We start from the raw sequence: 22,825 nt of genomic DNA, 5'->3' as shown, positions 1-22,825 counted from the left end.
GACGTCACTTCCGGCTGGCGGCTCGGTGCAGTCAAACTCGTCTGTGCGGCAAATTTAAATTATATTTTTCAGAGCAACAGCTTCCTTTTCGTTGTTTCGAGCGTCAATTTATATTTATAAGCCCATAAGCTAACGTTTTCCAGTAAGAATGCATAAAATGCACAAACATCAATTACTGACAATTGTTGACAATTCGTTTTCTCCACAAAGCCCATGAGAAAAATCATCAAAACTGACATTTGCTTTTTTGCAAATTCAAAGATGTTGACGCAGTGTGCTTTTAGGCTGAAATGAGCGAGGACTTGGGCAGTTTAGAGTTCAACACAGTATCCAGGTGACGATTAAAGTAGTTTATTTATTTATTTCGGAAGCCCGCTGAGCAGCGTCAACCCCATCGAGTCTACGCTCTCCTCCAAACTTCCCGCGCTGTCGATGTCCACCGTGTACTCGTTGGCCTACAAGACACACGGTGAGGTCAATGTGATGTCACAGTGACGGCGTACCACTTACCAGGTGAAGGGAGGCCAGCAGGAACCTGCAGGCTTCAGTGCTGTCCAAGCCGTGCACAATGGACGAGAAGGCAAGACGCCGACCTATGCCGCCCAATGCTGACACAATCTTGCTACTGTACTCATGGATGTCTAACGGTGCACGCGCCTCCTATCGGGGGGAATGGCATCAGGTGGGGAAAGGAGTGGGAAGAGTACCGTAATTTCCGGACTATAAGTCGCGTTTTTTTTCATAGTTTGGGTGGGGGGGCGACTTATACTCAGGAGCGACTTATATATGTTTTTTTTCACAAATTTTTACTTGATCATTAAGACATCACTTACAAGTATAGTTGACCACTTCCCATGTTATTTTTAGTTTAGTTGATCACTTCACATGCTTTTATATCTTTATCTTGAACATATTCAAAACATAAAAAATAGAGAAAACATCAAATAAAGCAATTAACACTTTAAAGCACCATATCCAAGTCCACTGTCTGCTGTATGTACACTTGCTCCATTTTTGCTCCTCATATTTATTATTATTATTTATTATTATTTGTTTATTTATCATTTATTCAACACTCTTATTTATTCATTGTTAGTGCCTTCTTGGGTTTTTTTTGTGTTGCTTGTATGCATATGTGTACTATCTCACCGAGGGATAGTGGAAACGTAATTTCAATCTCTTTGTGTGTCTTAGTATATATTTAAAAAAAAAAAAAAAAAAAAAAAAATCGACGATAAAGCAGACTTTGACTTTGATAAAACAACCAAAAAAAATTATGTTTTCAGACGAAACTGGATGAGGGCGCTCTAAATTTTACCGTTGGCCGTGACTCATCAACTGGGTGGGTTTAAGAAAAATGGCACCAAAAAGAAACTCATATTTTGCAGGTTACAAACTTCAAGTTGTAAAATATGCAGCTGAAAACAGTAATCGAGCAGCAGAAAGAAAGTTTGGAGAACCGTGATGTACCAATGGATTACTATTTCAAGTGACGTCAGTAGCGCGGCGCGCCGGTTGTTTACATAGAAAGTGCCCACACAAGGACTACCGGCATCATTAGCGGTGATCATTTCTAAGTGACACGGAGGACAAAGAGTTTGAAGGAATTAAGGATTTGGAGTGACATAGAAGGTTTGAAAAACTATTATGGCTTTTACGCATGCCCGGTCTCCGCTTAGTCGGGGGCCGGCGCTCGGCCGAGTGGCTGTCCGCGAACGGTGCGCGGGGCTCGGACATGGCCATTACGCATGCCCGGTCTGTCTGGAAGTCCACGCCGCCACACGCTTGGAAGTTTGTTTTGTTTAATAAAGAGCCGTTTACCAAACCCACGTCTATCCTTGTACTTTGTTAACGCTACAATATAGTTATATAGTAGATCTGTGGAATAAAGACGAGGCTGACGTCAGGGCGCACGCGCGGCGATGTTGACAAAGGACGAGGAATTTGATCGATGGATTTAATGGAATTAAAGTGCACGGATGGTTTGATAATATTATTGGCTTGTATTATAGTTATTTGAAATATAGTTTATCTATCGTTATATGAGCCTGTGGAATATTTTGAAGTGCAAGCGCCCTCAGCCGTGCGCACCCATTGTTGACAAAGAACGATCGATGGATTTAATGAATTGGAGTGACACCGATGGTTTTATAAACATGTTATTCATGTAATAGTTGTCCTTAATCACTCTATATGTTACGTCAGGCCCGTTCTCAGCTCTTTGTTTGTGTTTGTCACGTTAGCATACCTATCGTTTAGCCTGTTGTTGCTATTTAATGAATTGGAGTGACACCGATGGTTTTATAAACATGTTATTCATGTAATAGTTGTCCTTAATCACTCTATATGTTACGTCAGGCCCGTTCTCAGCTCTTTGTTTGAGTTTGTCACGTTAGCATACCTATCGTTTAGCCTGTTGTTGCTATTTAATGAATTGGAGTGACACTGATGGTTTTATAAACATGTTATTCATGTAATAGTTGTCCTTAATCACTCTATATGTTACGTCAGGCCCGTTCTCAGCTCTTTGTTTGTGTTTGTCACGTTAGCATACCTATCGTTTAGCCTGTTGTTGCTATCGTTTAGCCTGTTGTTGCTCGTTCATGACTGTTTTTGGTGTGGGATTTTGTCGAATAAATTGCCCCCAAAATGCGACTTATACTCCGGAGCGACTTATATATGTTTTTTTTCACTTTTTGGGGCATTTTATGGCTGGTGCGACTTATACTCCGGAGCGACTTATAGTCCGGAAAATACGGTAGTAGTAGCAGCAGCAGCAGCAGCAGCAGCAGCAGCAGCAGCAGGAGGAGGAGGAGGAGGAGGAGGAGGAGGAGGCGGCTGACCTGCCAAAGGAGCTTGGGACGGATCTGCCCCTCCCACTTTTGGACGCGATGGGACAAGGCAGTCTCTTGTGTGTATTCTCGACAGTTCCCCATCATCTGCTCCTAAACACGCATCCACGCACGTGACACTATCTCATTTCGTGGGAGGCGAGGGGAGGCATCATCACTTACCACTCGCAGCTTGACCAACTCCTCGTAAGTCAGCTCATCTTCTGCAAGCCAACATTTGCAAGTCACCAAGTCAGGAATCCATCCATCGGTCCTTTCAACTCACCTCCAGACACGTCATCTCCTCCCGCAAACGCTTCCTGCTCCATGTTGTCTTCATCTGCATCTATACACACACATGTACATAACGTACCGCTCAGGTGTGCGTATGTGCGAGTGCTTGCGCATGTTACCCAGAAGGTCGCGCTCCCCGAGTCCATCCATAGGATCCTGGCGCTTTTCTTGGCTTTCTGCTTCCTCAGGCTCCAGAAGGTCCTCCTCTAAAGCATGATCTTCAACTTCTTCCTTGTTGGTTCTCTTGAAACGACTCAGCTTTCTTCTGAGGCGATGAATATAGCCGAGGTCTGCGGTAAAACAACGGCTTCTTGTTCAGATTTGATGTGACTTGAAGCTAAACTGCCATGTTAGCGCATCAGCGGTACCGATGCAGGCGGGTCCTTCTCTGAGCTTGCGTTCTGGAAGGTCATCTGCAAGAAGAAGTAGCAGCATTGATGTAATGAAAAGGCGAACGATGACAGTCGAAGCCTCCAGAAGGTGCCCGAGTCTGACATATTTGTTTGAACCAGGTCCTGAAGTCCTGAAGGGGCGACGCAGCCTGACGCTTCCTCTTGCGTTTGTCGTCCAAACCGGACGGAATCTTGAAGTTCTTTCCTGCAGCCAGCATCGGAGTGGTCAAGTCCACCTCTGAACTGAGCTGAATACCCCCATCCCCACCCCATTGAAGGCATACCTGGCTGGAAAGGTGTGTCCGCTCCCAATGTGGCGTACGGGTCATGAAGTGGCCACAAGTTGTGTTGAAACAGAACGTTGAAAACAGGGAGGGGGGGGTTTGGGCACCATACAGCAGGGAGCGCCGCCGCATCCTTGGACACAACCTGCTGCTGTTCTCGACTTGGAGCCTGAACACAACATGCCACACAGAGTAAAAAACAAAACACACACACACGCCGGCACTACATGCGGGCCGACCTGCTGCCTGTTGATGTACTCGTCTACTTCCTGTTGCACTTCCACTGCGGCGGCAGGAAGAAAGCTCTGCTCGGGGAGGTCAACCATGCTTTCGTGATCGTCGGCCATGACTTTGTAATCACCAGTCACGGAGCATGTACAATTGTACATGGGATGGAGAAACATCCAAGGTTATGTAAATAAGTGTGTGTGTGTGTGTGTGTGTGTGTGTGTGTGTGTGTGTGTGTGCGCGCGCGTGCTACCAGCATCCTGGCGAGGCGTACTCGTGGCAGCGGGCAGTATCAGATCGATCAAGTCCTCCTGTCCTGGCAGGAAAATATTGATGCGAAAGTCCTTTTGGCTACACACCAGCTCACCTTTGGCACTGGCAGCAACATATGCATATTAAGACCTGGAGCCCATGTATTGTTGTGAGGTTAAGACTTGCTGGCCCACCTGATGAGAGGATACTTGTGCTTGTCTCGACTTTCAGGAGGAATCAGAGACACCGGAGGGAGAGGAACCACCTTCACGCGCTACAATAACACCAACAGCCACTTTGACTGACAGCTCACAGAAAAACCACAGGGGTGTGTGCGTGCATCTGCCATTTGTGCCCAGTTGGCTTTCTGTACAGGTTGTCTTTGTATATGTTCATGTACTGTAGATGTGTGTGTGAGTGTGTGTGTGTTAGCGTGTGTGTGCGCGTGTTCTGACCGCGCTGGCTTCCGGCTTGTCCACCCAGTCAGTTGTTTTAATGTCCATTTCGCAAAACTGCAACGACGACAGCAGGTAAGAAACTAGATGCAGTTGTTGACATTCATGCGGTGCACTTCTTACGTCATCGTCGTCGCTGTCATCATTGTGCCCGTTCACCACTGCTGTGCCGACATCATCACACCCAACCGCTTCTTTGCTTTGCCTGTCACCAGAATGTAGAAAACAAACAAAAGCAAAACAATCAGAGAAAGGCAGACTTGATGCGTTGCTTACTTGTTCTTTCTGTCTCGAATGTAGTCCAATGTTTGAAAGACCAGATTATGCAGCATCTCCACCTGCAACCACATCATCGGCATCAGAGTTGAGTCACATACAGGATAGCGCAAATTGTTCATTTCCTTGTCCCAGAGCGAGTGAGACGGCGGACATTTGCTAAAAATCCCACAATCCCATGCGGCGGACCAGACTGAATGTCAACTCCGTCTTCCTTAGCAATGCATACGCTGCTACGCTGGTTAGTTGGATTTGCAACTACATTATATTGGTGGTCTCTAACAGTCTGTAGTGCTGGAGAGACTGTAAGCGAGTTTGATTTGAATATACAAACTTCAACAAAGAGAACTGGATTGCTGACTCTCAAGTAGCGCAAATATAAATGAATCCAATTGACCAGCGTATACAAGGAAAAGACAGAGTTGACGTCCAGTATTGTCTGCTACATGCGACTCCAGAATTTTTAGCAGAAGTGTCATAACGGCCGACTGGTCAGGCTTGATTTCTGCAAGAAGATTTCTTAACCGAATGCTTGTTGGTCTTTCTCATTAAAGAATACTTTAATGAAAAGTTGGAGCCTGGGTGGACATTTTATATCAAACATCTCCAGCTTTCTGTTTACCTTCTTGCTGTAGATGCAGGCAGAACCTTGAATCAGCAGCGCCGCCTCCGCAAAGTTGAGTTGGGTTTCCCCTTCGTCTAGCGTAATGCACATATCGTCCAGCTGAAACACAGAGCTTTAGAACCATATTGTGCTTGTTTGTTTCGTTGGCTTGCAGTCAAACGTTTTCGACCTCTTCCAGGTAGTCGTTGAGCTCCGCCGCCAGGTCCATGTCCCAGTTTTTGATTAGCTCCCTGATAGGCTGCAGCAGGTGAGCGAATCGGCCCTCCATGACAGCGGGACCACCGACTGACCACACCCACACGAATTTCAAGACAGCTCGAAAAGAGGACTGATCGCCAGTGTAAGAACAATATGCTTGGTTGGACATGTAAATGATACATTGGAAAATGTCCATGCAAACCTACAACCCAGAGCCGAGCTTTTAACCGCAAACAAACAGATTAGTAAATGTTCAATGAAAGACAACACTACTCGGATTTATACTACTATTACTGTACTAGTGTGCTGATAAGTATATTGGCGTTGTGCCTAAGGTTGACGCATTCAGAGAAACGATAGAAAGAAGAGTCATTAAACCGACATTGACGCTTATTTAAACCCAAACCTCGTGACACTTTACGACTAAAAAATCACAAAGACAAACCGCAACTCACCAACGGGGCATATATAAGATCTAAGATAAAGTTGACGCGTCTACGACAGCGTCAAAGTTCCCGGGCGAATCTTCCTCGATAATATGAAGACAACTTCCGTTTCTAACACTGATATTGAGAAGTGCTGCCGCATAGCGGTCGTTCTCGCGATGTCTGCGGAACAAGTGAGTGATTGCAGTACGCAGAAGCTACTCATTTGTTTTCCTGCTATACGCAGTCAGGCTTTCATGAAAGCAAATGCACACATATCCAGAAACTTACACAACACACTCATTATACAAGCAGGATCATGCTGAAATGAAATCATGGTTTCGTACAGCTCAGTTTGCTCGGCATTTGTTTTCCTGCTATACGCAGTCACGCTTTCATGAAACCAAATGCACACATATCCAGAAACTCACACAACACACTCATTATACAAGCAGGAACATGCTGAAATGAAATCATGGTTTCGTACAGCTCAGTTTGCTCGGCATTTTTTTTCCTGCTATACGCAGTCAGGCTTTCATGAAAGCAAATGCACACATATCCAGAAACTTACACAACACACTCATTATACAAGCAGGATCATGCTGAAATGAAATCATGGTTTTGTACAGCTCAGTTTGCTCGGCATTTGTTTTCCTGCTATACGCAGTCAGGCTTTCATGAAAGCAAATGCACACATATCCAGAAACCTACACAACACACTCATAATACAAGCAGGATCATGCTGAAATAAAATCATGGTTTCGTACAGCTCTGTTTGCTCGATAAGGTCATTGGTTGAGCTCTTATTGTCTACTTCTATCTCACACACTAGTTAACAGCCAATCAGAGAGATCGAATTTTGTATACAGCAACTGGTGACCCATTCATTCAAGCCCTATCAAAAAATCACAATGACACCACAAACATTTTTCGCAATTCTAAACATTAACTTTGACTTAAGTTTAATGCTTCTTCGATTACGTGCATTTGTTGCCATCTAACTCTGACTGTGGATGGCAGGCGGATCAATCAGTTCTCAGCACTGTAACTTTTCTGACTTGTGTAATTGTGTATTGAGTCATGAAACGAATTACACCTGTAGATATAGAAAATAGTATACACTTTAAAAGGAAGATGGCAATGAATCAAGTGTGCAATTGCATCTATGTCAAACTTTCAGGAAAGTCAGGCATCAGAATTAACCCTTTGTCAGGGTCCAGGGTGGCATACTTCTTTTGTCCACAGGGAGCAACTGTGAGCAGAGTGGCAGAGTGCAGAGGGCCCAGGTGCGACTCATCAGGCTCGGTAAAGGAGAGCTCTCAAGGAGCATGCTGTCAACTGCTCGTTGCCTGAGTGTCCCTTCAGTGTGATCTTCTCCACGGTTGTGCCTCTAGTTCCTCGCTCATAGTTCTCGCCTTGCTCTTTGACGCCAAGTTCTTCAGATCCTCTGGTTTGCAGTAAGATCCCCGCCACAGCCACGTCGAATTCTCTGACTAAGTCTTGTGCATCCTGCTTGTAGATTACCTCCACTGATCACCGCCAAGATCCACCCAGTTCTGGCTGAACTCCTAACGCTCCGCCACTGCTGCCCCGCTCCGTGCTCCTGGCTCCGATCATCCCGCTCTACCTCCACCGCAGCTCCTCCAATAAACACTCCTCACTCATTCTGGACGTCTGAGTTGATTTTTCTGCATGTGGGTCAAATCAATCACTAAATGATGACACCCTTGGTTAGTGGTTGCCAGAACGGTAGCTCCACCCTGGCCTGTGAAAACTCACCAAGCAAACACAAGGTGACAAACCACAATGCTGGACTTGTTCAGCGTCTTTCATTAAACATTTCCATCCATCCATCCATCCATCCATCCATCCATCCATCCATCCATCCATCCATCCATCCATCCATCCATCCATTTTCTTCCGCTCATCCAGGGTTGGGTCGCGGAGGCAGCAGCTTTAGGAGGCACTTCCAGACTTCCCTTTCCCCAGCCACTTCATCCAGCTCATCCCGGGGGATCCCAAGGTGTTCACAGGCCAGCCGAGAGACATAGTCTCTCCAGCGCGTCCTGGGTCGACCCCGGGGTTTCCTACCGGTGGGACATGCCCGGAACACCTCCCCAGGGAGGCGTCCAGGAGGCATCCTGATAAAATGCCCAAGCCACCTCATCTGGCTCCTCTCAACGTGGAGGAGCATCGGCTCTACTCCGAGTCTCTCACGGATGACTGAGCGCCTCACCTTATCTCTAAGGGAGAAACCGGACACCCTGCAGAGGAAACTCATTTCGGCCGCTTGTATCCGGGATCTCATTCTTTCGGTCACGACCCATAGCTCGTGACCATAGGTGAGCGTAGATTGACCAGTAAATTGAGATCTTTGCCTTTTGGCTCAGCTCTCTCTTCACCACGACGGACCGGTACAGAGTCCGCATTATTGCCGACGCTGCACCGATACGCCTGTCGATCTCGCGCTCCATCCTGCCCTCACTCATGAACAAGACCCCAAGATACTTGAACTCCTCCACTTGGGGCAGGATTTCATCCCCGATCCGGAGAGGGCATTCCACCCTTTTCCGACCGAGGACCATGGACTCGGATTTGGAGGTGCTGACTCTCATCCCGACCGCTTCACACTCGGCTGCGAACCGCTCCAGTGAGAACTGGAGATCACGGCTTGAAGAAGCCAACAGCACCACGTCGTCTGCAAAAAGCAGTAATTAAACATTAAACATTTTGATTTCGTCAATCATTATAAACATTGGGAAGTCATCTTTAAATGGAGGGTAGAGCGAGCCCAACAATGGCACTTATGTGATAGACCTCTATTAAGAAATTATGTCAGTGCTCCAATTCCCCCCTGAATAAAGCTTGGATTTAACGTATTTTGGTAGAGAAGTACACGCCCACTTTGTCTCAGTAATTATAGGCCGGTTTCAAATCTCCCATTCATAGCAAAAATTCTTGAAAAAGTAGCACGGAAGCTTACTGATTACATGGTCGCCAATAACCGATTTGAATCTTTTCAGTCAGGTTTTAGAGCTAATCATTCCACCGAGACAGCATTTGCTAAAGCGACTAATGATCTCCTCATAGCTATGGATTCAAACACCTCATCGGTATTATTATTACCGTAAATTTCGGACTATAAATCGCGTTTTTTTGCATAGTTTGGGTGGGGGGGCGATTTATAGAGAGGAGCAACTTATATGTGAATTTTTTCACAACTTTTCAAAAATAAAAAAAAATAAAAAAAGTGAAACCGCGATGTAGCAAGGGATTACTGTAATTTGAATTTCCAGTGACATCAGCAGCGTGGTGGTTGTTTACATAAAGGACAAAGATTCGATCACGGGATGACGAAAATGACGAAGGGCCCCACGTACTACCGGCATCATTAGCGGCTTTGTTTGTAAGTGACACGGAGGACGAAGAGTTTGAAGGATTTAATGATTTGGAGTGACACAGAAGGTTTGAAAAACTATTATGGCTTTTACGCACGCCCGGTCCTACTCTACGGAGCTCTCTTTTACCTCTGTAGATGGAAGTCGGGGGCCGGCGCTCGGCCGGGTGGCTGTCCGGGGACGATGGATGGAGCTCGGACATGGCTTTTACGCACACCCGGTCTTACTCTACGGAGCTCTCTTTCACCTCCGTGGATGGAAGTCTGGGGCTGGCGCTCGGCCGGGTGGCTGTCCGGGTACGGTGGATGGGGCTCGGACATAGCTTTTACGCACGCCCAGTCCTATTCTATGGAGCTCTCTTCCACCTGGAAGTGCCGCCTCCGGGGATGGAAGTCCACGCCGCCACACGCCTGGAAATCAACGCCGGTGCTTGGGCCCATGTGACAGTGAACTAATTATGTTATAGTTATTTGATATATTTTATTTCCTGTAGAAGCGTGTATAGGTTTTTATTGTTACAGTTCAGTAGTTGTTCGCTCGTTGAACTGTGGATCTGTGGAATAACGATGAGGCTGACGTCAGGGCACATGCGCGCCTTTGTTGACAAAGGACAAGGAATTTGATCGATGGATTTGGAGTGACACAGATGGTTTGATATTATTGCTTATATAATAGTTATTTGATATATAATTTATATATCGTTATATGGGCCTGTGGAATATTTTGAAGTGCAAGCGCCGTCAGCGGCACGCACCCATTGTTGACATAAAGGACGATCGATGGATTTAATGAATTGGAGTGGCACAGATGGTTTTATAAACGTGTTATTTATGTAATAGTTATTTGAATAACTCTGAATGTTACGTTAGGCCCGTTCTCAGCTCTTCGTTTGTGTTTATGTCACATTAGCATACCTATCGTTTAGCCTGTTGTTGCTCGTTCATGTCTGTTCTTGGTGTTGGATTTTGTTGAATAAATTTCCCCCAAAATGCGACTTATACTCTGGAGCGACTTATATATGTTTTTTTTCTCACGTTATTGTGCATTTTATGGCTAATGTGACCTATATTCCAGAGCGACTTTTAGTCTGAAAAATACGGTACTCGATCTTAGTGCTGCCTTTGACACTGGAGTCTTCAATATTTTATTACAGCGCCTTAAAACCTGCGTTAGTATTCCCGGGTCAGCACTTCGCTGGTTTAATTCCTATCTATCTGGCAGGAGCCACCGAGTGGTCCATGGCAATACGACCTCTGAGCTCAATAACGTTCCGTGTGTCCCGTACTCGGAACAATACTATTTAGTAACTAGAAAATGCAATTTCTGGAGAAATTGCGTGTGAAGGCGAATACTTTGAATCACTTCTTGGGGAATGATGCCGAATGATGTTGAAATGAGTTGAATTTCTTGAGAAATGTGGAAAATAGAAGTGTGATACTAAATTTTGGAGAATTTGGTTGAATTTCAAATTTGAAAGTTTGGAATTTTTGGTAAGTGGGAGGTTGTGGAATAGGTAGGCAAAAGATGAACAGTTGAAAGTTGGAACGGGTTGAAACGGTTAAATAATGTAGAAGTTAGAGCAAATCTTGAATCCCCATAGAGAATGAGTGGGAATTAAAAGAAAAAACAATTGCGCCAAAATTTTTTGAAATTTGGAACAAAACGATAAAAAACGGCTTCAGGAGGTTCACTTTTGGGGTTAAAATGTTGAAACGGGTTCAATCGGACAATAAATGCAAAAGTTAGCGCCTAATGTAGCTATTTAGGGCAGTTAATGTTGAAATAAGGTCACTTCCGGTTTGATTTGGGTCACTTCCGGTCTATTTGGGTCACTTCCGGTTTGATAAGAGGCATTTCCGGTCTAGCTGAGGTCACTTCCGGTTCATTAGGGGTCACTTCCGGTTTAAAAAGGTCACTTCCGGTTTAAAAAGGTCACTTCCGGTTTGATTTGGGGTCACTTCCGGTTTACTTGAGGTCACATCCGGTTTCTTTGGGGTCACTTCCGGTTTGATTTGGGTCACTTCCGGTCTATTTGGGTCACTTCCGGTTTGATTAGAGGCACTTCCGGTCTAGCTGAGGTCACTTCCGGTTTATTTGGGGTCACTTCCGGTTTAAAAAGGTCACTTCCGGTTTAAAAAGGTCACTTCCAGTTTGATTTGGGTCACTTCCGGTTTACCTGAGGTCACTTCCTGTTTACCTAAGGTCACTTCCGGTTCGATTTGGGGCACTTCCGGTTCATTCTAGGTTCATTGGGAGCACTTCAGGGTTAATCCAAGATGGCCGCCACACTGGAAGTGGGGGTCAAGGGTTGAATATGGTAAGGATGAGGTTACCAAAGTGAATAAAGTTGGAATGGGTTGAATCGGTTGAAAAATGTAGAAATTAGAGTAGAAAAACCAAATTTTGTAGAATTTGGTTGAATTTCAAAATTGAAAATTTGGAAATTTTGGTACGTGGGAAGGTGTGGAATAGGTAGGCAAAAGATGAACAGTTGAAAGTTGGAATGGGTTGAATCGGTTGAAAAACGTAGAAGTTAGAGTAGAAAAACGAAATTTTGGAGAATTTGGTTGAATTTCAAATTTGAAATTTTGGAATTTTTGATAGGTGAGAAGTTGTGGAATAGGCAGGCAAAAGATGAACAGTTGAAAGTTGGAATGGGTTGAATCGGTTGAAAAATGTAGAAATTAGAGTAGAAAAACGAAATTACGAAGAATTTGGCTGAATTTCAAATTTGAAAATTTGGAATTTTTTTGTAAGTGGGAAGTTGTGGAATAGGTAGGCAAAAGATGAACAGTTGAAAGTTGGAACGGGTTGAATCGGTCAAAAAATGTAGAAATTAGAGGTGAAAAACGAAATTTCGTGAAATTTTGTCGGAATTTTTAACGAGAAAACGTGAAATTTTTGAATTTGGGAATTTTGGGAATGTCGAGAATCATTCCGAATGTGGTTTGAATGTGCTGAATGAGGTGAATTTAAAAGGGGAATGACGTAAATGTGAAATGTCGAATCTGCCATTGAGAATGAATGGGGAAAAATTTGTCGTAAATTCGCGAATTTTGCGAAATCGGAAAATTTTCGGAACGAGAAAAATGGAAGCGCTCATCTCGTGAATATTTGGAATACGTCAAAAGTGGAACGGAGTGAATCGGATGAATTATGTGGAAGAAGAAGCGGGACAAAAAAGTGGCGGGAATAAAATAGAAGAATAATAATAACTAGAAAATGCAATTTCTGGAGAAATTGCGTGTGAAGGCGAAGACTTTGAATCACTTCTTGGGGAATGATGCCGAATGATGTTGAAATGAGTTGAATTTCTTGAGAAATGTGGAAAATAGAAGTGTAATACTAAATTTTGGAGAATTTGGTTGAATTTCAAATTTGAAAGTTTGGAATTTTTGGTAAGTGGAAAGTTGTGGAATAGGTAGAAAAAAGATGAACAGTTGAAAGTTGGAATGGGTAGAATCGGTTGAAAAATGTAGAAATTAGAGTAGAAAAACGAAATTTAGAAAAATTTGGTTGAATTTCAAATTTGGAATTTTTGGCAAATGGGAAGTTGTGGAATAGGTTGGCAAAAGATGAACAGTTGAAAGTTGGAATGAATTGAATAAGTAGAAAAATGTAGAAATTAGAGTAGAAAAACGAAAATTTGGAGAATTTGGTTGAATTTCAAATTTGGAATTTTTAATCAGTGGGAAGTCGTGGAATAGGTAGGCAAAAGATGAACAGTTGAAAGTTGGAATGGGTAGAATTGGTTGAAAAATGTAGAAATTAGAGTAGAAAAACGAAATTTTGAAAAATTTGGTTGAATTTCAAATTTGGAATTTTTGGTAAACGGGAAGTTGTGGAATAGGTAGGCAAAAGATGAACAGTTGAAAGTTGGAATGGGTTGAATCGGTTGAACAATGTAGAAATGAGTAGAAAAATGAAATTTTTGAAAATTTGGTTGAATTTCAAATTTGGAATTTTTGGTAAGTGGGACGTTGTGGAATAGGTAGGCAAAAGATGAACAGTTGAAAGTTGGAATGGGTAGAATCGGTTGAAAAATGTAGAAATTAGAGTAGAAAAACGAAATTTAGAAAAATTTGGTTGAATTTCAAATTTGGAATTTTTGGCAAATGGGAAGTTGTGGAATAGGTTGGCAAAAGATGAACAGTTGAAAGTTGGAATGAGCTGAATCGGTTGAAAAATGTAGAAGTTAGAGTAGAAAAACTAAATTTTGGAGAATTTGGTTGAATTTCAAATTTAAAAATTTGGAGTTTTTGGTAGGTGAGAAGTTGTGGAATAGGCAGGCAAAAGATGAACAGTTGAAAGTTGGAATGGGTTGAATCGGTTGAAAAACGTAGAAGTTAGAGTACAAAAACAAAATTTTGTAGAATTTGGTTGAATTTCAAATTTGAAAATTTTGAATATTTGGTATGTGAGAAGTTGTGGAATAGGCAGGCAAAAGATGAACAGTTGAAAGTTGGAATGGGTTGAATCGGTTGAAAAATGTAGAAATTAGAGTAGAAAAACAAAATTACGAAGAATTTGGTTGAATTTCAAATTTGAAAATTTGGAATTTTTTTGTAAGTGGGAAGTTGTGGAATAGGTAGGCAAAAGATGAACAGTTGGAAGTTGGAACGGGTTGAATCGGTCGAAAAATGAAGAAATTAGAGGTGAAAAACGAAATTTCGTGAAATTTTGTCGGAATTTTTAACGTGAAAACGTGAAATTTTTGAATTTGGGAATTTTGGGAGAGTCGAGAATCATTCCGAATGTGGTTTGAATGTGCTGAATGAGGTGAATTTAAAAGGGGAATGACGCAAATGTGAAATGTCGAATCTGCCATTGAGAATGAATGGGGAAAAATTTGTCGTAAATTCGCGAATTTTGCGAAATCGGAAAATTTTCGGAACGAGAAAAATGGAAGCGCTCATCTCGTGAATATTTGGAATACGTCAAAAGTGGAACGGAGTGAATCGGATGAATTATGTGGAAGAAGAAGCGGGACAAAAAAGTGGCGGGAATAAAATAGAAGAATAATAATAACTAGAAAATGCAATTTCTGGAGAAATTGCGTGTGAAGGCGAATACTTTGAGTCACTTCTTGGGGAATGATGCCGAATGATGTTGAAATTAGTTGAATTTCTTGAGAAATGTGGAAAATAGAAGTGTAATACAAAATTTTGGTGAATTTGGTTGAATTTCAAATTTGAATGTTTGGAATTTTTGGTAAGTGGGAGATTGTGGAATAGGTAGGCAAAAGATGAACAGTTGAAAGTTGGAACGGGTTGAAACGGTTAATTAATGTAGAAGTTAGAGCAAATCTTGAATCCCCATAGAGAATGAGTGGGAATTAAAAGAAAAAACAATTTTTTGAAATTTGGAACAAAACGATAAAAAACGGCTTCAGGAGGTTCACTTTTGGGGTTAAAATGTTGAAACGGGTTCAATCGGACAATAAATGCAAAAGTTAGCGCCTAATGTAGCTATTTAGGGCAGTTAATGTTGAAATAAGGTCACTTCCGGTCTATTTGGGTCACTTCCGGTTTGATTAGAGGCACTTCCGGTCTAGCTGAGGTCACTTCCGGTTTATTTGGGGTCACTTCCGGTTTAAAAAGGTCACTTCCGGTTTAAAAAGGTCACTTCCGGTTTGATTTGGGGTCACTTCCGGTTTACTTGAGGTCACTTCCGGTTCATTTGGGGTCACTTCTGGTTTGATTTGGGTCACTTCCGGTCTATTTGGGTCACTTCCGGTTTGATTAGAGGCACTTCCGGTCTAGCTGAGGTCACTTCCGGTTTATTCGGGGTCACTTCCGGTTTAAAAAGGTCACTTCCGGTTTAAAAAGGTCACTTCCGGTTTGATTTGGGGTCACTTCCGGTTTACCTGTGGTCACTTCCGGTTCATTTGGGGTCACTTCCGGTTTGATTTGGGTCACTTCCGGTCTATTTGTGTCACTTCCGGTTTGATTAGAGGCACTTCCGGTCTAGCTGAGGTCACTTCCGGTTTATTTGTGGTCACTTCCGGTTTAAAAAGGTCACTTCCGGTTTAAAAAGGTCACTTCCGGTTTGATTTGGGGTCACTTCCGGTTTACCTGTGGTCACTTCCGGTTCATTTGGGGTCACTTCCGGTTTGATTTGGGTCACTTCCGGTCTATTTGGGTCACTTCCGGTTTGATAAGAGGCACTTCCGGTCTAGCTGAGGTCACTTCCGGTTTATTTGGGGTCACTTCCGGTTTAAAAAGGTCACTTCCGGTTTAAAAAGGTCACTTCCGGTTTGATTTGGGGTCACTTCCGGTTTACTTGAGGTCACTTCCGGTTCATTTGGGGTCACTTCCGGTTTGATTTGGGTCACTTCCGGTCTATTTGGGTCACTTCCGGTTTGATAAGAGGCACTTCCGGTCTAGCTGAGGTCACTTCCGGTTTATATGGGGTCACTTCCGGTTTAAAAAGGTCACTTCCGGTTTGATTTGGGGTCACTTCCGGTTTACCTGGGGTCACTTCCGGTTCATTTGGGGTCACTTCCGGTTTGATTTGGGTCACTTCCGGTTTGATTTGGGGTCACTTCCGGTTTACCTGAGGTCATTTCCTGTTTACCTAAGGTCACTTCCGGTTCGAATTGGGGCACTTCCGGTTCATTCTAGGTTCATTGGGAGCACTTCAGGGTCAATCCAAGATGGCCGCCACACTGGAAGTGGGGGTCAAGGGTTGAATTTTGTAAGCATAGTGGAAGTGGGGGTGAAGGGGTGAATATGGTAAGGATGAAGTGACCAAAGTGAATAAAGTTGGAATGGGTTGAATCGGTTGAAAAATGTAGAATTTAGAGTGAAAAAACTAAATTTTGTAGAATTTGGTGTGAATTTCAAAATAAAATTTTGGGAAATTTTGGTAAGTGGGAAGGTGTGGAATAGGTAGGCAAAAGATGAACAGTTGAAAGTTGGAATGGGTTGAATCGGTCAAAGAATGTAGAAATTAGAGGTGAAAAACCAAATTTTGTGAAATTTTGTCGAAATTTTTAACGTGAAAACGTGAAATTTTTGAATTTGGGAATTTTGGGAATGTCGAGAATCATTCCGAATGTGGTTTGAATGTGCTGAATGAGGTGAATTTAAAAGGGGAATGACGTAAATGTGAAATGTCGAATCTGCCATTGAGAATGAATGGGGAAAAATTTGTCGTAAATTCGCGAATTTTGCGAAATCGGAAAATTTTCGGAACGAGAAAAATGGAAGCGCTCATCTCGTGAATATTTGGAATACGTCAAAAGTGGAACGGAGTGAATCGGATGAATTATGTGGAAGAAGAAGCGGGACAAAAAAGTGTGGAGAATAAAATATAATAATAATAATAATAATAATAATAATAATAGAGAATGGTGTAGAATAACATATGTGTGAAGGCCATCGCCTTCACACAATAACTAGAAAATGCAATTTCTGGAGAAATTGCGTGTGAAGGCGAATACTTTGAATCACTTCTTGGGGAATGATGCCGAATGATGTTGAAATGAGTTGAATTTCTTGAGAAATGTGGAAAATAGAAGTGTAATTCTAAATTTTGGAGAATTTGGTTGAATTTCAAATTTGAAAGTTTGGAATTTTTGGTAAGTGGAAAGTTGTGGAATAGGTAGAAAAAAGATGAACAGTTGAAAGTTGGAATGGGTAGAATCGGTTGAAAAATGTAGAAATTAGAGTAGAAAAACGAAATTTAGAAAAATTTGGTTGAATTTCAAATTTGGAATTTTTGGCAAATGGGAAGTTGTGGAATAGGTTGGCAAAAGATGAACAGTTGAAAGTTGGAATGAATTGAATAAGTTGAAAAATGTAGAAATTAGAGTAGAAAAACTAAATTTTGGAGAATTTGGTTGAATTTCAAATTTAAAAATTTGGAGTTTTTGGTAGGTGAGAAGTTGTGGAATAGGCAGGCAAAAGATGAACAGTTGAAAGTTGGAATGGGTTGAATCGGTTGAAAAACGTAGAAGTTAGAGTAAAAAAACCAAATTTTGTAGAATTTGGTTGAATTTCAAATTTGAAAATTTTGAATATTTGGTATGTGAGAAGTTGTGGAATAGGCAGGCAAAAGATGAACAGTTGAAAGTTGGAATGGGTTGAATCGGTTGAAAAATGTAGAAATTAGAGTAGAAAAACGAAATTACGAAGAATTTGGTTGAATTTCAAATTTGAAAATTTGGAATTTTTTGTAAGTGGGAAGTTGTGGAATAGGTAGGCAAAAGATGAACAGTTGGAAGTTGGAACGGGTTGAATCGGTCGAAAAATGTAGAAATTAGAGGTGAAAAACGAAATTTCGTGAAATTTTGTCGGAATTTTTAACGTGAAAACGTGAAATTTTTGAATTTGGGAATTTTGGGAATGTCGAGAATCATTCCGAATGTGGTTTGAATGTGCTGAATGAGGTGAATTTAAAAGGGGAATGACGTAAATGTGAAATGTCGAATCTGCCATTGAGAATGAATGGGGAAAAATTTGTCGTAAATTCGCGAATTTTGCGAAATCGGAAAATTTTCGGAACGAGAAAAATGGAAGCGCTCATCTCGTGAATATTTGGAATACGTCAAAAGTGGAACGGAGTGAATCGGATGAACTATGTGGAAGAAGAAGCGGGACAAAAAAGTGTGGAGAATAAAATATAATAATAATAATAATAATAATAATAATAGAGAATGGTGTAGAATAACATATGTGTGAAGGCCATCGCCTTCACACAATAATAGAGAATGGTGTAGAATAACATATGTGTGAAGGCCATCGCCTTCACACAATAATAATAATAGAGAATGGTGTAGAATAACATATGTGTGAAGGCCATCGCCTTCACACAACTAGAAAATGCAATTTCTGGAGAAATTGCGTGTGAAGGCGAAGACTTTGACTCACTTCTTGGGGAATGATGCCGAATGATGTTGAAATGAGTTGAATTACTTGAGAAATGTAGAAAACAGAGGTGAAAAACGGAATTTTGGAGAATTTGGTGGAATTTTGGAGGATTTGGTTGAATTTCAAATCTGAAAATGTGGAATTTATGGTAAGTGGGAATTTGGGGAATAGGTAGGAAAAAGATGAAGAGTTGAAAGTTGGAATGGGTTGAATCGGTTAAAAAATGTAGAAATTAGAGTAGAAAAACAAATTTTTGGAGAATTTGGTTGAATTTCAAATTTGAAAATTTGAAATTTTTTGTAAAGGGAAGTTGTGGAATAGGTAGGCAAAATATGAATACTTGAAAGTTGGAATGGGTTGAATCGGTAGAGAAATGTAGAAATGAGAGTAGAAAACAAAATTTTGGAGAATTTGGTTGAATTTCAAATTTGGAATTTTTGGTAAGTTGGAAGTTGTAGAATAGGTAGGCAAAAGATGAACACTTGAAAGTTGGAATGGGTTGAATCGGTTGAACAATGTAGAAATTAGAGTAGAAAAAAAATGTTGGAGAATTTGGTTGAATTTCAAATTTGGAATTTTTGGTAAGTGGGAAGTTGTGGAATAGTTAGGCTAAAGATGAAGAGTTGAAAGTTGGAATGGGTAGAATCGGTTGAAAAATGTAGAAATTAGACTAGAAAAACAAAATTTTGAAAAATTTGTTTGAATTTCAAATTTGGAATTTTTGGTAAGTCGGAAGTTGTGGAATAGGTAGGCAAAAGATGAAGAGTTGAAAGTTGGAATGGGTTGAATTGGTTGAACAATGTAGAAATTAGAGTAGAAAAACAAAATGTTGGAGAATTTGGTTGAATTTCAAATCTGGAATTTTTGGTGAGTGGGAAGTTGTGGAATAGGTAGGCAAAAGATGAAGAGTTGAAAGTTGGAATGGGTTGAATCGGTTGAACAATGTAGAAATTAGATTAGAAAAACGAAATTTTGGAGAATTTGGTTGAACTTCAAATTTGGAATTTTTGATAAGTGGGAAGTTGTGGAATAGGTAGGCAAAAGATGAACAGTTGAAAGTTGGTATGGGTAGAATCGGTTGAAAAATGTAGAAATTAGAGTAGAAAAACGAAATTTTGAAAAATTTGGTTGAATTTCAAATTTAGAATTTTTGGTAAATGGGAGGTTGTGGAATAGGTAGGATAAGATGAACAGTTGAAAGTTGGAATGAGTTGAATCGGTTGAAAAATGTAGAAATTAGAGTAGAAAAACAAATTTTTTGAGAATTTGGTTGAATTCCAAATTTGAAAATTTGGAATTTTTTGTAAGTTGGAAGTTGTGGAATAGGTAGAAAAAAGATGAACAGTTGAAAGTTGGAATGGGTTAAATCGGTTGAAAAACGTAGAAGTTAGAGTAGAAAAACAAAATTTTGGAGAATTTGGTTGAATTTCAAATTTGAAATTTTGGAATTTTTGGTAGGTGAGAAGTTGTGGAATAGGCAGGCAAAAGATGAACAGTTGAAAATTGGAATGGGTTGAATCGGTTGAAAAATGTAGAAACTAGAGGTGAAAAACGAAATTTCGTGAAATTTTGTCGAAAATTTTAACGTGAAAACGTGAAATTTTTGAATTTGGCAATTTTGGGAATGTCGAGAATCATTCCGAATGTGGCTTGAATGTGCTGAATCAGGTGAATTTAAAAGTGGAATGACGTAAATGTGAAATGTCGAATCTGCCATTAAGAATGAATGGGGAAAAATTTGTCGTAAATTCGCGAATTTTGCGAAATCGGAAAATTTTCGGAACGAGAAAAATGGAAGCGCTCATCTCGTGAATATTTGGAATACATCAAAAGTGGAACGGAGTGAATCGGATGAATTATGTGGAAGAAGAAGCGGGACAAAAAAGTGTGGAGAATAAAATATAATAATAATAATAACTAGAAAATGCAATTTCTGGAGAAATTGCGTGTGAAGGCGAATACTTTGAATCACTTCTTGGGGAATGATGCCGAATGATGTTGAAATGAGTTGAATTTCTTGAGAAATGTGGAAAATAGAAGTGTAATACTAAATTTTGGAGAATTCGGTTGAATTTCAAATTTGAAAGTTTGGAATTATTAGTAAGTGGGAGGTTGTGGAATAGGTAGGCAAAAGATGAACAGTTGAAAGTTGGAACGGGTTGAAACGGTTAAATGATGTAGAAGTTAGAGCAAATCTTGAATCCCCATAGAGAATGAGTGGGAATTAAAAGAAAAAGCAATTGCGCCAAATTTTTTTGAAATTTGGAACAAAACGAAAAAAAACGGCTTCAGGAGGTTCACTTTTGGGGTTAAAATGTTGAAACGGGTTCAATCGGACAATAAATGCAAAAGTTAGCGCCTAATGTAGCTATTTAGGGCAGTTAATGTTGAAATAAGGTCACTTCCGGTCTATTTGGGTCACTTCCGGTTTGATTAGAGGCACTTCCGGTCTAGCTGAGGCCACTTCCGGTTTATTTGGCGTCACTTCCGGTTTAAAAAGATCACTTCCGGTTTAAAAGGTCACTTCCGGTTTGATTTGGTGTCACTTCCGGTTTACTTGAGGTCACTTCCGGTTCATTTGGGGTCACTTCCGGTTTGATTTGGGTCACTTCCGGTCTATTTGGGTCACTTCCGGTTTGATTAGAGGCACTTCCGGTCTAGCTGAGGTCACTTCCGGTTTATTTGGGGTCACTTCCGGTTTAAAAAGGTCACTTCCGGTTTGATTTGGGGTCACTTCCGGTTTACCTAAGGTCACTTCCTGTTTACCTAAGGTCACTTCCGGTTCGATTTGGGGCACTTCCGGTTCATTCTAGGTTCATTGGGAGCACTTCAGGGTCAATCCAAGATGGCCGCCACACTGGAAGTGGGGGTCAAGGGTTGAATTTTGTAAGCATAGTGGAAGTGGGGGTGAAGGGGGTGAATATGGTAAGGATGAGGTGACCAAAGTGAATAAAGTTGGAATGGGTTGAATCGGTTGAAAAATGTAGAAATTAGAGTAGAAAAACCAAATTTTGTAGAATTTGGTTGAATTTCAAAATTGAAAATTTGGAAATTTTGGTAAGTGGGAAGGTGTGGAATAGGTAGGCAAAAGATGAACAGTTGAAAGTTGGAATGGGTTGAATCGGTTGAAAAACGTAGAAGTTAGAGTAGAAAAACGAAATTTTGGAGAATTTGGTTGAATTTCAAATTTGAAATTTTGGAATTTTTGATAGGTGAGAAGTTGTGGAATAGGCAGGCAAAAGATGAACAGTTGAAAGTTGGAATGGGTTGAATCGGTTGAAAAATGTAGAAATTAGAGTAGAAAAACAAAATTACGAAGAATTTGGTTGAATTTCAAATTTGAAAATTTGGAATTTTTTTGTAAGTGGGAAGTTGTGGAATAGGTAGGCAAAAGATGAACAGTTGGAAGTTGGAACGGGTTGAATCGGTCGAAAAATGTAGAAATTAGAGGTGAAAAACAAATTTCGTGAAATTTTGTCGGAATTTTTAACGTGAAAACGTGAAATTTTTGAATTTGGGAATTTTGGGAATGTTGAGAATCATTCCGAATGTGGTTTGAATGTGCTGAATGAGGTGAATTTAAAAGGGGAATGACGTAAATGTGAAATGTCGAATCTGCCATTGAGAATGAATGGGGAAAAATTTGTCGTAAATTCGCGAATTTTGCGAAATCGGAAAATTTTCGGAACGAGAAAAATGGAAGCCCTCATCTCGTGAATATTTGGAATACGTCAAAAGTGGAACGGAGTGAATCGGATGAATTATGTGGAAGAAGAAGCGGGACCAAAAAGTGGCGGGAATAAAATAGAAGAATAATAATAATAACTAGAAAATGCAATTTCTGGAGAAATTGCGTGTGAAGGCGAAGATTTTGAACCACTTCTTGGGGAATGATGCCGAATGATGTTGAAATGAGTTGAATTTCTTGAGAAATGTGGAAAATAGAAGTGTAATACTAAATTTTGGAGAATTTGGTTGAATTTCAAATTTGAAAGTTTGGAATTTTTGGTAAGTGGAAAGTTGTGGAATAGGTAGGCAAAAGATGAACAGTTGAAAGTTGGAATGGGTAGAATCGGTTGAAAAATGTAGAAATGAGAGTAGAAAAACGAAATTAGAAAAATTTGGTTGAATTTCAAATTTGGAATTTTTGGCAAATGGGAAGTTGTGGAATAGGTAGGCAAAAGATGAACAGTTGAAAGTTGGAAAGGGTAGAATTGGTTGAAAAATGTAGAAATTAGAGTAGAAAAATGAAATTTTGGAGAATTTGGTTGAATTTCAAATTTGGAATTTTTGG

The 22,825-nt window shown here is 40.9% G+C and overlaps 1 protein-coding gene and 1 long non-coding RNA gene across 6 annotated transcripts; one reads left to right on the top strand and one right to left on the bottom strand.

The window, feature by feature from the left end:
* Nucleotides 1–335: 335 nt before the first annotated feature.
* Nucleotides 336–6,456, bottom strand: ncaph2 (non-SMC condensin II complex, subunit H2). 5 transcript variants are annotated; one of them, XM_088391304.1, is made up of 18 exons: nucleotides 6,291–6,456; nucleotides 5,807–5,922; nucleotides 5,635–5,736; nucleotides 5,013–5,074; nucleotides 4,860–4,941; nucleotides 4,737–4,793; nucleotides 4,476–4,555; nucleotides 4,283–4,404; nucleotides 4,041–4,150; nucleotides 3,802–3,970; nucleotides 3,621–3,722; nucleotides 3,494–3,538; nucleotides 3,245–3,415; nucleotides 3,118–3,177; nucleotides 3,015–3,055; nucleotides 2,844–2,945; nucleotides 511–660; nucleotides 336–455 (listed from the first exon to the last, which is right to left on the bottom strand). In XM_088391304.1, exons 2-18 carry the CDS (start codon nucleotides 5,903–5,905, stop codon nucleotides 360–362), a joined length of 1,650 nt encoding a protein of 549 aa, XP_088247430.1. In that variant the 5' UTR covers nucleotides 5,906–5,922; nucleotides 6,291–6,456; the 3' UTR covers nucleotides 336–359. The 5 variants fall into 5 exon arrangements, with proteins under 5 accessions (XP_088247430.1, XP_088247431.1, XP_088247428.1 ...); XM_088391305.1 differs by having other exon boundaries at nucleotides 5,807–5,965; nucleotides 6,291–6,394; XM_088391302.1 differs by having other exon boundaries at nucleotides 4,304–4,404; nucleotides 5,807–6,379.
* Nucleotides 3,931–7,911, top strand: LOC148390043 (uncharacterized). The gene is made up of 3 exons (XR_015861575.1): nucleotides 3,931–6,454; nucleotides 7,506–7,717; nucleotides 7,780–7,911. It is a non-coding gene; the product is annotated as an uncharacterized LOC148390043 (long non-coding RNA).
* The last annotated feature ends 14,914 nt before the right edge of the window (nucleotides 7,912–22,825 follow it).

This window comes from Syngnathus floridae, chromosome 12 (assembly GCF_059516105.1).
Source record: "Syngnathus floridae isolate MCC-2025c chromosome 12, RoL_Sflo_1.0, whole genome shotgun sequence".
NCBI lineage: Eukaryota > Metazoa > Chordata > Actinopteri > Syngnathiformes > Syngnathidae > Syngnathus > Syngnathus floridae.
Note: the sequence above shows the minus strand (reverse complement) of the source record. Positions and strands in the feature narration are given on the sequence as shown.